At 38.4% G+C, this 17,016-nt stretch overlaps 1 protein-coding gene across 1 annotated transcript in view; it reads left to right on the top strand.

Moving 5' to 3' along the window:
* Nucleotides 1-16,794, top strand: part of GPC4 (glypican 4) — an 84,748-nt gene extending 67,954 nt beyond the window's left edge. The window contains exons 5-9 of the mRNA XM_075187252.1: nucleotides 6,106-6,236; nucleotides 8,445-8,591; nucleotides 8,885-9,015; nucleotides 9,629-9,804; nucleotides 11,702-16,794. Coding sequence (XP_075043353.1) covers nucleotides 6,106-6,236; nucleotides 8,445-8,591; nucleotides 8,885-9,015; nucleotides 9,629-9,804; nucleotides 11,702-11,931 — 815 coding nt within the window. The 3' untranslated portion in view covers nucleotides 11,932-16,794. The remainder of the gene's footprint in view (nucleotides 1-6,105; nucleotides 6,237-8,444; nucleotides 8,592-8,884; nucleotides 9,016-9,628; nucleotides 9,805-11,701) is intronic.
* The last annotated feature ends 222 nt before the right edge of the window (nucleotides 16,795-17,016 follow it).

Genomic DNA, 17,016 nt, shown 5'->3' with positions numbered 1-17,016 from the left:
GTCAAAACATCTGTAACATTTAAATCTAGTGAAAAGAATGAAAATTTATAGTATAACAGTTTTTTTTCCCCCATTTTGTTCCTTCCTTTTGCTGTTTCAGATGGGAACAGCGGTTTGGGGAAAAAGGAAGTAATAGGAGGATGTTAGATTTTCATTTTTGCACTTAGGGAGATGTTTTTAAAACTGCATCGATGTGGCTGATTTTCTGTTGGACCTTATTGCAGCGATAGAATTCACCTGTTGCTACAATCTTTCATTATTTCTCCGAAGCAGCTGAGCGATACTTTGCGAGACTCAGGGCATATGCACCGGCTCGCCAGTTCACGCATGCTCAGTTGAAATTAAAGCCCAGTCCGTGGCCTTTCGGTTCCATTTGGTGGAAAAAAAACAAGTTTAAATATAGATAGTTTAAAATAAATGGAAATACTTTAAAAGAATTCACAATTGAAAAATAATTATTTTATTTAAATAACAAAGCATTTTTTCATTGCTTATCTTCTGTTATCGCCATCCTGAGATGACCGAGCAATCATTGTGGCGTAGCTGTATCTCAGTCATGCTTTTTTAATAGACTTCCCCCATGCTTTGCAGTTTGGTGGGATATAAAGTCCAATAAACACAACATCTTGAATATATTTCTGTATTCAAGGCTGTAGATTGGATATCTTCAGTTGCACATTACTTAGAATTGTTATATCTTCGTAAATAAGGTTGCTAGTCTTACAGCCTTGAATAAATAAAAAAATTGTTAAGAATTTTATATTTTGCCGACTACAGTTAGATATTTTAATCTCTTCATGGCTCCTTAGGCAGCATCTGAATTGGCATTATTTTATTATCCAATATTAAGACATACAAGCACTGAGCTGCACCAAAATTACTGCCAAATTATTGTATTTGCTTTGTATGGAAATTAATTTTAGAAACTGCAGATAATAGTAGGTCTACCCAGTATTCAGCACAAATAGAATGTAATCCAGCTGTAGCAGTTATTATAAGAACCACTCTGTCTGAATCTATTAGCACAGTATGGTTTGGGAGGACTAATTCTGGTGATCTGTTCACCAGTCAGGGCTTATGTTCTATGCATGGAAATACCGGTGACATTGCAAGATCTTTACAGGACAATATTATGAATGCAGAGATTGTAGCGTACAGGATTCCGATAATCTCCGATCACGGGTGCAGGTCCTGATAAACAATTTAACAAAAGTATCTTAGGTGGATACAGGTCTTTTTCACTTCTTACATTGTAACATATTGTAACACAGTCGGTGCGTTTCAGACCTGTATTGGATCTACTTTGTAAGACCAGTAAGTGGGCTCGTAACTTCCTTCTTGACAGAGCGCATTATTGCTACCTTATAAATATCTTGCTTTGGGACAAGCGCCACCTTCAGTAGGTATGGAGGGTGATGATCCACTGTTTAATAAATGTATAAAGTGGAGATCAGCATCATATCAACTCTAATAAATGGGCGGCACAGTGGCCTAGTGGTTAGCACTTCTGCCTCACAACGCTGGGTGTCATGAGTTCAATTCCCGACCATGGCCTTATCTGTGTGGAGTTTGTATGTTCTCCCTGTGTTTGCGTGGGTTTCCTCCGGGTGCTCCGGTTTCCTCTCTCTCCAAAAAACATACTGGTAGATTAATTGGCTGCTATCAAAATTGACCCTAGTCGCTCCCTTTCTCTGTCTGTCTCCTGTGTCTGTGTGTGTGTATATATTAGGGAATTTAGACACTAAGCTCCAATGGGGCAGGGACTGATGTGAATGAGTTCTCTGTACAGCGCTGCGGAATTAGTGCGCTATATAAATGATGATGATTAGCGTCAGCAAGCTTACAACCAAAAACTCATAAACTTAATAGCGCCAGCTGATCTGTAAGTTTGTATGCGTAAACGTACATTAAACACATGATATACTTCGATAATTCCAACAATAAAGCCATACTTATTTTGTCCTTTTTATACAGCCCCAATATATCTCACAGCACTTTACAGAGGATATTTAATTGGTTACATCAGACCCTCCCCTACTTGATCTTAGTCTAAATTCTCTGCCACACCAACACACTTTGTTGCAGACTTAAACCGAGAGGAAACGCACACAAGCAAGAGCAGTACAAACAGACTACACCCTTGATGGTTCCATGGTCGGAAAGGAGCTCATGACCTCAGCGCTATGAGGTCATAGTACAACCAAACTTTCAGCTCTGACATACAAGTTAACTGTAGCTACAGGGGTGGTGGTTAGTGGTAAACAGCAGAACTCCACAAGGCACACTTTTTAAAACTTTCGAATTTAGCAATGTAAAATAAATAAACAATTGCATAAACATCCCACTTTTACAGTGTTCTCCACAATGGAGAATAAATCTAAAACTCACCATTCTGAACTTTACAGTAATCTGAACACCACAAGAAAAAGCTAATTTTCGTCCATTAAAGTACAAAGCTATGTGGTCCTACAGACACATTAACTTTCTGAACTTTTTCTCTGTAATTCAGGACACCCGATTATAGAAATTTATTCTTGATTTATATCATTTCAGATAAATGGCTTTTAGAGGTTTCCCACTGGTTAGACGAATTGCGAATTGCTATTTCCAGGAGTAATTCTGATTGGCAGAAGGGAAACCAGTCCGGATGTACCACAATAAAATACTGTAGCCTAGATGCACACTATACTTTTTAATGATCTCTTCTCTTTGCACTCTATCAATGTCTATCTGCTACAGTTGAATATATTCTTGTGAGACAATTATTATACTCCTTATCTTTTTAGAGCTTACTTTTAGGCGCTCAGCTGGAGGCCAAATGCATTTTCTATATAGACAGTCAAAAGCAAAAAAAAACACAAAAACCAAAACCCTCGCATTCCTTAGCTGTGATACATGTAATGCCATGGAATCAGGAATAACAAAAGACTCAGTTCGTACACAATTCCCATGCTCTTGTGTATGGCCTGGCTAGCTCTTAGTTTACAAAGACACCAAACAGCTAGAAGAATCAGGGGTTTGTGTTTCCTTTTAGGCTCCCACAAACACATTCTTAATCTGGGCTTTCCTGGCCACTAAGGGCATACAAAATAACCAAATGAAATAATTTGCTCTCATAGCCAATATGAGCAAGAAACATTTATTTGTACCTGGTGCATTTATGACGGTCAATAAAAATGGACTCTTTAAGCCTTTCAAATACAAACTAAAGAAACGGCTTTGACGACAGTTAGCGAGTCCAGTTTGTGCGTTTCTATTTACCAGCCCTCCTTTGCTGACACATCAAAAGAATTTGTCCCCTTCGGTATCACAATGGTATATTCATGCCAGCGGCCTTTGCTCAGGGATTTGAAGTAACTTTGTATTGAAGGCCATCACAAAAACCTCTGACTCCTTTTTGTTTTATTACATTTTCTTCTCTTCCACAAAATATGCATTTAGTCAGATTCCTGTCTCCAGGTCGGATCAGTTGAATTCCATAGTGAGAGGCTTTGTCATTTCTTTTGAGACTCTGTGATATGCTGGAAAATGAGCAGGTCCGGTGAATTCACTCTTTCAACATTTGTGTTTTGAATGCATTTAATTTTTTACATTATTTTAATTTATATTCTTAGGTGCTATAATGCAATTTTTTTTTTTTAGAAATAATAAAAATGTGTATGTTGGTGAGTCCCAACGTCTGGGAGATTAAATGGACTTTGTTTATGTAGAGTAAATGACCATTCTGACCCAGGGCTGGATTAAAGGAATGGAGGCCCCCATTCTCCCATGAGGCCCCCCCACTGTGAGCTGGCTCCACCCTTACCTATTTCTGAGGTCTTTGTGCGGCGTGCTGTAAGCTCCTTACTGAGGAGATCTCGTGAGAGTGAGACTCACGAGCTCTCCTCAGTAAGGAGGTTCCTGAGCGCCGCGGAAGGACTACAGTGACAGTGCTCAGCAGCATTAATCGGCCACACTGATCATTAATGCCGCTGAGCACTGTCAAGGGCCCCCTGGATGCCCGAGGCCCCTGGGCTGTAGCCCAGTTAGACCTCAGGTTAATCCGGCCCTGTTCTGACCACGCAGTCCAGTGATACTCGGATAGTTATTGGCCCAATTCAACCGTAACCCACCACATCCTGATCCAAAACAAACTGCCTTTCATTCCATCCATTCTTCTATATAAACTACTCTTAACCCTAGCAGTCAGTCCACACACACTCTCTCCTTGACAGGTTCCAGCCTTCCATACACCTGAACCCAACCAAATAAGTATCTACAACTCAACCCATGGGTGGACCCAGGGGATTTAGGCTCATATCTGCATCTCTACTGCAATCCATTTCAGGGAAGCATTAGTAGAAAACGTAGCAGGCAGATTGCAAATTGGTATGATATATGAAATTAAGAGTTTGACCTTTTTTCCCCCAGTTTATGGCTTTAAGAATGATAGGAATACGTTGAATTTCAGCAGCTGTCTCAACTAATCTACTATTCGTTCATGTGTATCCTGTTTTGAAATGGTTGGGAATAGAGCAGCTTGCATGCGTCATCGGATCATTGGCTTGTTTACAGCAGCACAGTGTATTTTAGGATATGAGTATGCTGAGATTGTTGGAGTTGGTGGTACTCCAGCAGAATAGAGAAGAGCATGCAACATGTGGAATGTGTGCAACAAAACATTATACAGGAGAGAACTGTTCTTTAGAACAGTCAGGTATAAAATGAATTTGCTAATCTCCCATCTAAATAGCAGAGTCGTACTGTGAGTATAATAGGAAGGTTAAAAAGTATGACTGACTTAAAGAATACACACAGAATTAATACTGTATTGAATTAAGTGGGTGATTTACCACCTTGGCCAGAACACCCATTACAAATAAGGGAATATGTATTATGTTTAAAATGTGATGATGACTAAAGTAACTGTTTCTACAATACATGTATATGTATTTGATTTGCACTGCAATGAGCATGCCAATGTTCTCAATCTGCTGCTCCTTTATGGGGAAGTATGTTTTATTTGTTAGGTTAGATAGGCATTGCTTCTGTAGTTTATTGGACTAAATAATTACTTTAAATTGTATAGTGAAAGCTGACAATTCATACAAAAATAAAAAAAAAATTGTATGAAACCCCCCCCCCCCTCCCCTTTTTCCCCCGTCAAACATGGGGAGTACAAACTGTACTCAAGGTTTCACACACAGTGATAGGGGCAACACAAGTATTCATGTTAGTATTTCTAAGAACCATTAAGTCTAAGATTGATTAGCCTGTTCTTTGGATAAGTAGGAGCATCACTGAGAGGTCTTGGTAACCCCTGTATGTACTCCTGCAATTTCTATCTAAAAATTATCAAAGTTACTCTTGAAAAATACTTTAGTCATTTATGTTGGTTAATGGGTCGCAATTTGAGCTTTTCTTTATAGTAAAGTTTCCAACAAAACATTCACGGTCTTGGTTTCATTAATGGCTGAACTTCTGCCAGAATAGATTTCCTGCTTTAACAAAATGTACAGTTTGTATTGGAATCTTAGTGACTAAACCTCACAAAGTGCCCTTTCAGTAAAAAATTTCAGCCTTTAAAAAGGGAATTTTGCAATCAACATCATTTTACAGAAGATAAACTTAAAGGGAGAGTATTGCAAAAACTTTTTTTTTCATTATTTCAGAATACAATCTGCAATATCTGCAAAGTCCAGTTTTGCTCTTGTATTAATGTTTACAGCATTGGTTCTATGTATGCATTCATATTGACAAAGAAGTTCACATAGTTCAAACTGGATTGATATTCGGTTGGATTTCACATATGTGGTTCATAAAGGCATTAAAATAAACTATAAAATGTTAATAAAGCTTAGCTACATTTTAGAGTATTTTAGCAGTTTTTTGTTCTAATTCGAACAACAAATATTACGGAGTTCAATGTTTGTATAGAAAACCATTAAAAATACTATACAACGTAACCATTAAGCTCCATGGTGAAACCTGTTTACTTAAAATCCAATTAAATACTTTGTCTAATCTATAGTTAGAGCATTTATAACCACTTTAAAACCTCTCTAATTACCATTTGAACTTGCAGAAGTTGTTGTTGTATAGATAATTGATTGTTCTTTTTAATAGAGTCCATGTTAATGGTAGCCGAGAGACTAGAGGGTCCGTTCAACATTGAAACTGTCATGGACCCAATTGATGTGAAAATCTCGGATGCCATCATGAACATGCAGGAAAACAGCATGCAGGTGTCAGAGAAGGTTTGTGTCCGAGAAACTGTTTTATTTTTCCCCTTTCTCAACCCTTTATCCCACCCCATTCTCCTCCTAAACACCCTGTGTATAATTACCGATAACAGCATCATGATTCACCCTTCTATCTAACTGCACCTTCTACATACCCGTTTATTGTCCTCTTCCTGCACCTTCTACATACCCGTTTATTGTCCTCTTCCTGCACCTTCTACATACCCGTTTATTGTCCTCTTCCTGCACCTTCTACATACCCGTTTATTGTCCTCTTCCTGCACCTTCTACATACCCGTTTTTTGTCCTCTTCCTGCACCTGCTACATACCCGTTTACTGTCCTCTTCCTGCACCTTCTACATACCCGTTTGTCCTCTTCCTGCACCTTCTACATACCCGTTTATTGTCCTCTTCCTGCACCTTCTACATACCCGTTTGTCCTCTTCCTGCACCTTCTACATACCCGTTTATTGTCCTCTTCCTGCACCTTCTACATAGCCGTTTGTCCTCTTCCTGCACCTTCTACATACCCGTTTATTGTCCTCTTCCTGCACCTTCTACATACCCGTTTATTGTCCTCTTCCTGCACCTTCTACATACCCGTTTATTGTCCTCTTCCTGCACCTTCTACATTCCCTGTTTATTGTCCTCTTCCTGCACCTTCTACATACCCGTTTATTGTCCTCTTCCTGCACCTTCTACATACCCGTTTACTGTCCTCTTCCTGCACCACCTACATACCCGTTTATTGTCCTCTTCCTGCACCACCTACATACCCGTTTATTGTCCTCTTCCTGCACCACCTACATACCCGTTTATTGTCCTCTTCCTGCACCTTCTACATACCCGTTTATTGTCCTCTTCCTGCACCTTCTACATACCCGTTTATTGTCCTCTTCCTGCACCTTCTACATACCCGTTTATTGTCCTCTTCCTGCACCTTCTACATACCCGTTTATTGTCCTCTTCCTGCACCTTCTACATACCCGTTTATTGTCCTCTTCCTGCACCTTCTACATACCCGTTTATTGTCCTCTTCCTGCACCTTCTACATACCTGTTTACTGTCCTCTTCCTGCACCTTCTACATACCCGTTTACTGTCCTCTTCCTGTACCTTCTACATACCCGTTTACTGTCCTCTTCCTGCACCTTCTACATACCCGTTCATTGTCCTCTTCCTGCACCTTCTACATACCCGTTCATTGTCCTCTTCCTGCACCTTCTACATACCCGTTCATTGTCCTCTTCCTGCACCTTCTACATACCCGTTCATTGTCCTCTTCCTGCACCTTCTACATACCCGTTCATTGTCCTCTTCCTGCACCTTCTACATACCCGTTCATTGTCCTCTTCCTGCACCTTCTACATACCCGTTCATTGTCCTCTTCCTGCACCTTCTACATACCCGTTCATTGTCCTCTTCCTGCACCTTCTACATACCCGTTCATTGTCCTCTTCCTGCACCTTCTACATACCCGTTCATTGTCCTCTTCCTGCACCTTCTACATACCCGTTTATTGTCCTCTTCCTGCACCTTCTACATACCCGTTTATTGTCCTCTTCCTGCACCTTCTACATACCCGTTCATTGTCCTCTTCCTGCACCTTCTACATACACGTTTGTCCTCTTCCTGCACCTTCTACATACCCGTTTACTGTCCTCTTCCTGCACCTTCTACATACCCGTTTACTGTCCTCTTCCTGCACCTTCTACATACCCGTTTACTGTCCTCTTCCTGCACCTTCTACATACCCGTTTATTGTCCTCTTCCTACACCTTCTACATACCCGTTTATTGTCCTCTTCCTGCACCTTCTACATACCCGTTTACTGTCCTCTTCCTGCACCTTCTACATACCTGTTTATTGTCCTCTTCCTGCACCTTCTACATACCTGTTTATTGTCCTCTTCCTGAACCTTCTACATACCCGTTTATTGTCCTCTTCCTGCACCTTTGGTCTGCTACTGCACTCATTATACACGTCTGTTATCTATTAATGTCAGTATGACCATCTGTCGTCTTACTACTGCATTCTTTGGACCCCCAACTTTTACTACTGCGCCCTGCGACACTGATGTGTTGTCTGTGACTGCTGCACCGTAGGCATCTGGGTGCAAAAATTGCACCAACCCAAAGCAACCATTTAGATTGAATGCGTCCATAGTTCCTTAATGACCAACAATTTTTTAACTGTTTTTTTCCCTTTGTGTTTATTTTCAAGGTGTTTCAAGGATGTGGACAACCTAAGCCACTTCCTCCAGGTAGAGTTGCTCGCTCTGTGTCAGACAGTAACATCAACCTTCGATTTAGAGCATATAGCGAAGAAGAACGGCCAACAACTGCTGCTGGGACGAATTTGGATAGATTGGTGAGCTAATTTTTTTTGTCTTTTGATATTGGCGCTCCTCAGATCAGACTACATGTCATCTGGTTTGTGGTGCTTCAGTTGGGGCTAGGTGTAGACAGAGAACTGCATATGTCCAGCCCAATGCATATGGCAAGTGTGCAGGAAAGGTATATGCTAGATACTCTTGGACATACACATAACATAAGGATTATATTTGTAATATAAACCTTTAACCACCTTGAAACAAATCCCATGGACTTTATTTAAATGTCGTTTTTTTTGTTTTTTTTTGTTCCAAAATGCTCTGTTCACAGGTGTCGGATGTAAAGCAAAAATTGAAGACAGCCAAAAAGTTTTGGTCTTCTCTACCTAGTAATATTTGTAAAAACAACTGGACAATGGGCGCTAATGAAGATGACTGTTGGAATGGCAGTGACAAGAGCAGGTTTGTGTTCCGTTCCTATCCTAGTAATCCTCATAATAATAAATGTGAATATATTTCAAGTTTGTGTTTTCAAGTTGCCTTTCACTTTGTGGCATGCTCTAAAAATTTATGTTGTAAAAAAAAAAACCAGGAATTATCCCGGCTGTGCCCACTATGCCCGTATCTTACCACTCTGTTAGATTTACGTAGCCTGTTGGCTGAGAAGGTGGGAAGAGCATATTTTTTTAGGAGGTGTTTTTTTGTTTTGTTTTTTTGCCCAGTCTATAGTAGTCTACTTCTAGATTACTAGAATGATTTCCTCGTCCTACTAATCATGTTGCCCAATCGGATGACAACCACTTCTTTCATACCCAACACAATACCAGGATTCTCCAACACCTTAGCTACTTTTGCATTTATTTGGTCCACATTGTTTGTCCAACACCATTTTTGATTCAAAAATGTTTAATTTCCTACACCCCCTATGCACAAGGACATACCATAGCTTTCACTTACCTGCCAAGAGGTAATAGACTACCTATGTCCAAGTCTATGCTGACTTCTCTTTACAAGGTGTGATTTCATAGTTCCATTTTCTTTTTTTTTTCTTATTCGTGGTGTTCTTCCATTTCAGGTATTTGTACGCAGTCATGGGCAATGGTTTGGCAAATCAGATCAATAATCCAGACGTGCAAGTGGACATCACAAAGCCAGACATGGTCATTCGTCGGCAAATCATGGCACTGCGTGTTATGACCAACAAAATGAAGAGTGCTTACAATGGAAACGATGTGAATTTCATAGATATAAGTAAGCATTGTTTTGATGAAAAAATGGAAAATCATAGGAGGAAAAACTTGGCTTACTGTGCTCCACCACATTAACATTTATATATAACGCTCCATGTTCCACAGCATTTTACAATTGGACTTTGACCAAAACTAGAAATAGTGAAGAACGGAGTAAAAGCCTGCACTCTGTTAACACCATATTACACATGGTACCAGTTATGTGCCAATGCCCTATATGTATACAAGACAGGGGCGGATCCAGAAAATTGCTCTACCCGGGGCGATTTAGGGGGGGGGCAATTTAGGCCCTGCCCCCTGTCTGAAATCTAAGGCTGCTGGCGGCTGCACATTATGTGCAGGTCCGCTTGGCAGGGACAGTGTGCTGCCCGGCTGCTCTGATTGTGTTAAAACACAATCAGAGCGTCCAGGCAGCACACTGTCACTGCCGAGCGGACCTGCACATAATGTGCAGCCGCCAGCAGCCTTAGATTTCAGACAGGGGGTGATTGCCCCGATCGCGCCCCCCTCTGGATCCGCCACTGATACAAAAAGACAATTGTAAGCGCTTGTCCTTAATACTGTGTGTGTGTGTATGTATGTGTGTGTGTATATATGTATATATATATATTATTTTGTTTATCTAGAAAATGAAAAGATGTCATATTTTGGTCAAAACATTTAAGCCTGCATTCTTAAATGGATTTCAAGGGCACCTGATTGTATGCAGGTCCTACACTAGGCTATATGCTTTAAAGAGCATTAAAATGCAGTTAAAATACAATGCACTAACCTTCCAGCTAATAGGGGCTTACGGCAAGCAAGGGCTGGTTTGTGAACCACACCCGAAAAATCCTATGAAGACTTGATAGACAGCTGCTAAGACAGCACGAGACAATGTTTTGAAATAAAACCAGGGAAAAAAATAAGCCAGTGCTGACCGCAACTGTCTTATTGTTTAATAGTGAAGAGAGATCTGATTTGAAAGTGAATTTGCAGAGATTGTCAAATTGTTTAGTTCAGTGGTTCCCAAACTTTTTCAGTTCGCGACACCCTTAGTCTCCATAATGTTTTCAAGGCACCCCAACAAAATAATTACAGAGTAGTCCCGTTTTTTAGGTATGAGTCAAAATAACGTAATAAGTACTTAGTAAGTTGTTTGCAAAAATAATGTACATATATCCAAGGGAAAGAATATTTTTACATATTTTTTTCAATTCTATTTCTGTCAAAGAATAATTTACAGCTAATATTAAGAGGAATAAGATGAAACAAAATAAAACATGTACAAAAATCATCACACTGTGCCCCTTCACCCACACACACTGTGCCCCTTCACCCACACACACACTGTGCCCCTTCACACCTCCCTGTTTCTTTACTTACCATACTTGGCCTTATTTCTTATTTTTTCTTTCTTCTCTTCTATCTTCTTACCAATGCGGCGGCGCCCAGGACCCAGCATCCTCTCTCCTGACCCTCCTCACTGAATGTCGGGCGTGACGTCATCACGCCCGACATTCAGTGAGGAGGATGCTGAGTGCCAGGCGCCGCCGGATTGGTAAGTTTGTTGTTTTTATTGTCCCCTGGCCGCGGCACCCCTGTGGCAGGCGCACACTTTGGGAACCGCTGGTTTAGTCTATAAGCCACCCTATATAGCATTAAACTAGTTCTCCTTTTCAAGCCTCTATTGAAAAGTAGCAATGACAAGAGTTTAAGATCACTGCACTAATGGTACTCATGCACTGTGAGCCAAATGGACCAATCCGATCATCTGTTTTATTTCCTATTTTACCTAATACATTTGATTTCTATGGTTTACAGCAAATTTTGTCTTGCACCATTTAGGTTTTTTTGTTTTAGTCTCCTGCTGCACTATTCCTTATCTCTAGTTCTAAGCTTCCGCTTTGATATTGCAGGTGATGAGAACAGCGGGGAAGGTAGTGGTGGCAGCGGGGACTGTGATCCACGAAAGTGTTCCGTTGATATCGTCTTCAAAGCAACAGAAGGGACAAAAACAGGGGAGATAAAACCAAACGTTAATACTGGAGATAAATCTGTGAAATTGCCCAGTGCAGCTTGGACCAACACTGCTTCGTTTATAGTCCTCGTTCCAAGTATCCTGCTCTTGGCGAGGCAGTGGAGATAATGGAAGCGTATTTTCACACCCTTAGCAAAACAAAAACAAGAGACTTGTATTTCAAAAAGGAAAATGCACCTTTTCCACTTTAGATCCATCGAACAATTTTTATATCTTTGTAAGTTAATGGACAAAGGTGTATTGTTTTTTGTTTTTTTAACACATTGTCACAGGCGCAAGTGTTGGATCCATTTTTATTCCTCACTTCACTTACTTTTCTGGACCTGTCCAGTATGTCTAAAGTTTATTGTGGCAAACAGACATGTATATACAGATGTTGTAGGTAGCTATGCTTAAGTGTTTTATCACCTTTCCATGTCCGTAATCCCAGGGTCACGTCTAGGCATGTAACAATTTTTAACCTTTTTTTTTCCAAGCGTTATCTGTACAGAAGCTAATTTTATTTATCATGTATTAATTTGGGAAGAAAATGACCAAGCAGCCAACAGTTATGCTTTTATAGCGAAATGTCATTGTTTTAATATATTTACAGAGTAGGGTCATTTTGGTTTTTGTCTAATGTAGTATTACTGGCCGTGATGTATTTGGTACATTGACAAAGTGTCAAATGTTCTGTTTAGATGGAAAACTATTCTGATATAATCATATTTTTGACATGTCACAAGCTAATAGAATCTGCTCTTTTTACATTAAGATCCTTCAGTCAGGTTAAGCAACTTTGCTGAATACATATTTTTTTCTTGTTTTACTGCTGATAGAACATTACAGCTATTTCTATGACTACAGCTTTATATCAGTGTGTGTATGTTCTAGGTGCTGACCACGCACATGATGGGCACCGCTACCTGCAATGTGTGGTTGTTCACAGTGACCTTGTCAATTTGTGTTTCAAGAAGTGTCTGTTGATTAGAGTTTACTGCTGCAGACATAGGCAGCATTAGTCCAGGCGTGTTTGGCGGAACAAATCTTCTCCACCCTATAAGTTTTAAAATTACATGAGGCTTATTGGTTGGTCAGATGATTGCTTGATGCTTATTGGTTGATTAAACAAAAAAAAAATATCTGTGGCTACTCGCATGTAGTTCCAGATCAATAAGTATTTTTTTATACATATTGGTGTTTTTAACATATTTTCATATGGCATTCTTTTGTTTAGCATTATGGTACCTGTTTCAATCACGTGACAAGTTTTACATGTTCAGCGAAATATTTTCTACCATCTTGGCAATATAGAACCATAAGTTCACACATTTCTCTATGAAACATTTATGGCATCTGTCTATGTAAATGTGACCCACAGCGATGGGATGTAATTTTTTTATATATATAAATATTTTTTTTTTCTTTTTGTACAAAGTTAGGTAAACCTGCTATTATATCGAAGAGTCTGATCTTTGTGAATTTGTCTGCAATTTTTTTTTGTTTTGTTTAATCTAGAATAAACAAAGACAGTTTTTAACAATCTCTGTAATGGATAAGTACCAACAGATTACGTATTGAATATTCACCTATATGCCAACAGGTTTTTTGGGGGGATAATTTACCTTCTGATAAGTTAACCCATTTATTTATTAAAATGTGCATAGCAAGAAGGACTTTTTGTTTTTGTGTTGGAGTTATAAAAAAACAAACTATAAAGGAAAACGACACAAAAAAATGTTGGAAAGAGAATTTGTAAATAACTTTGATGTGAGAAATGGGAAAATGTGCTGATACTTAGTAACTACCTCAATCCTGAGGAATTTCCTTCTTTGCTTTGAGGGCTATTTTTTGTTTTTTAGTAGGGGCGAGTCTGCTCTCCATAATATAACTAGAAGACCTAGGATTAGATTTACTAAGCTGCGGGTTTGAAAAAGTGGGGATGTTGCCTATAGCAACCAATCAGATTCTAGCTTTCATTTAGTTAGTACTTTCTACAAAATGGCAGCTAGAATCTGATTGGTTGCTATAGGCAACATCCCCACTTTTTCAAACCCGCAGCTTAGTAAATCTAGCCCCTAGTCATGTTAGATTGCTTTTCACATGCAGCGCTGAATTCTTTCCAGCTGTTTCTTTTAGACCTCTTGGCTGTTACAAAGCGGCGATAGCACCCTAAGCACACTTTAATAGTTATACAAACAGCTTAACACTGTCATTTGCTACCCTGATATAGACAAAAAAATATTTATTCCATTTTTCTAGGGTGCAAATGCCTATTTCCCACTAGGTTTTTTTTTTTTGGTTTTTGTTTTTTTTTACTCTGGATGTCTGTGTAAGCTAGATTAAAGTAGACTGATTTTATCTAAGTATTAGAACCTTATGCTAACAGTCAGCTGCTACTTGAGTAGTAAACTGAAGTATGGGTGAGCTGTGCTAAAGGTACCTGCTTTAGTTATAATGCGGAAACCACATCGCAAATATTTGTGAACTGTATGAATTTAATACATCTAATGTCTGTATAACAATAATAGTTGATGATTAGCTGGCAGGCCATTTAAAAAAAAAAATTATAATTTATGCCTTATGAACCAAGAATCCTAAACTCTGTGTATTTTGCCTAAACTTACAAAGTATTTTTATTTTTCTCCCCACAAAATACTTTTTTCACTGCTTTATGCTGTCAATGGATAAGTTTACAATTTTTTTTAAAAGCTATAATCTATGGTACATGATATAATTGCAGTCTGACACCAGTCTAATTGTTTGAAGCTTTTTGTATCCACCATTATATGATCTAGACATAAACAGAAAAAATACACCTAAAATTATTTTACCTATTTATGTTTTAAAGGCGAATAGGAAAAGCTGTAAACAAAATTTTAATTTGTGAATACAGTTATTAAAAGATAGCGAATTGCTTGTTTTGCATTGTTAGTGGTTAAGACGACTCTGTATTGAGAGATTACTAACCGCTACTAGAATTTGAAGGTTCTAGAATGTTGGCGACCCTGGAAATAAGAGGGAGAAACAATTTGGCCCCTAGTATTCATGTCTGCATATGTTGGTATTTATTTAAGCTATGAAGGAAAGAGCAAGTAGTTGTACAATAATCTATAATCAATTAGGTGCGAAGAAATAAATTGTATGAATGCTGGCCACATACACATTATTACAAACTAAGTGAAAGAAACTTCACAAACTTTCCATACTGAAGAATCTTCACGGTTCTGTTTATGGATAAATGATGTGCCTAAAAAAAGACATCTGTAAAACTGCACTCACCATAAAACCTTTAAAATCCCGTATTTCATTTGTGTTTGTATGTATGTGTCTGTGTGTATGTATACACCTATACCTGCTCAGCTCAAGTTCATATAGAGAATGCGGATTGTAGATGTATTCATTATCTGATGTGCTTTCCTTCATTGCTCTAACTTTGCTATCAGGAGGTGGAGGACGGAACAGACTCTTAGCAGCCAGTAGTATGATCTAATTTTTATCATATATAGCTGGTCTCTCTGCCTTAATGTATTTTTGTTAAATTAATGTGCCTTTTTAATGTAGAAAATGTGCTTTTCTGTGGCTGTCATGCGATATAAGAAACTTTTTATAAAGACAAGCCATTTATATATATATATATTTATATATATATATATATATATATATATATATATATTATAAAAAAATATATTAAACATGTACAGAACGTCGTGGGGCATACATATTTGTGGTTAGCTATCAAGCCATACTCGTTACAGATTTTCCTTTTTGGTTTTTTTTTGTTTTTGTTTTTTATTATAGCATTTTGTTACCAAAAAAAAGTGTACATCAAATTTATGGTCACCGTTTAAAAGTGTTTGTTTTTTTTTCCCCCCTCTCCCTGAAATAAAAACATTTCAAAAACCACAAATGTGAATTGTTCGGGATGCTTAAATCCTATGCCCCATGTCTCCTTACCCAGTTTATGAAAATGTTTTTCATGCACTAAAATGAAAAAAAAAAAAAAAAAAAAGTTGCATTCCTGTGGTCTTTCTACGCAGCTGTACCAACTTTTTTTTTTTTTTTTGCCAAATGTATTTGCACAAACCAAAACCTGACACAGTTACTTAGTAACTATAAAATAATTTAGTAAAGGAAGACTGTCTGTCTTTGCAGGGTTTTGTAATTATTTAGGTTATCGGAAACACTTTATATGTCTCGAGAAGCATGTGGGGTGTTTTGGTAAAGCAGTGGTACTTGCTAAATTATATAAATGTGTAAGTATATTTGGGTCCCGCTAATTAATCTGGAAGCTTTATTTTAATATTTCCCCCTGTTTCATTCATGTATGATGATAAACTGGTTGGTTGCACACTCAAGTTAGACGAGGAGCCTGAACCTTCATTGCTGAGGTCTTATGTTCCTCTTTTTCCTTCAATATAAAGAGGTGGAAGTGATATGTTTAGTAAAGGATTGCAGCTAAATGGGCAAAGCAGGAACAGATTTATATTTTATGTATATTTTTATATGGTAGTCGGTACACAAACAGAACTCAAATTTGAATCCTATTTCCTGATCATTGCAAGGTGTGTATGTACCAGTTTGTTTTACTAGAGCTTTTATGAAGTTGTTTTTGTTTTTGTTTTTTTTACACCTATCACTTATGCAAATAAGTCCTTGGGTTAGAAACCTGACCACATTGAGTCCATCTGTCCTGCTAAAAATCTGCTTAAATCATGTAACTTAAGTTGGCTAACTTGAAAACAAAGTACGGTTTATTTTGTTTTGTTTTTATTTCTTTGTGTACAGTCATTATATATGTGGGGGGAAATAAACTGGGACAGATTAATGCCTAATCCCATTTATAATTTGGTCATTTCATTGTTTAGTTTGTGTCTTTTTATCGGTTGTAATGTGCATGTTGTACAATGTTATTACTATCAAGTTCCTGGCATTAAACACCCAAGCGTTATGCTCCACCAGACCGAATTAAATAAATGGAAATACATTTTCTTTCTGTGTGGTTAATTTAACTTTTTACCCAAGGAGCTCCTTCAGGGACCAACGTTTTGACAGTGCTTCACTTATCAAGGCAATTTCATGACCTTTATAAGCTGTTCTAAGACATTATAAACATTATTTATATAGCGCCAGCATGCTCCTCAGTGCTGTACTATTGTGAACAAAGATGTGAGAGGGCCATGCTCGTAAGCTTAGAATCTGGAAGGATGTTCT

Source organism: Mixophyes fleayi, chromosome 9, assembly GCF_038048845.1.
Source record: "Mixophyes fleayi isolate aMixFle1 chromosome 9, aMixFle1.hap1, whole genome shotgun sequence".
Taxonomy (NCBI): domain Eukaryota; kingdom Metazoa; phylum Chordata; class Amphibia; order Anura; family Limnodynastidae; genus Mixophyes; species Mixophyes fleayi.
This window is presented reverse-complemented; position numbering and strand designations above follow the sequence as displayed.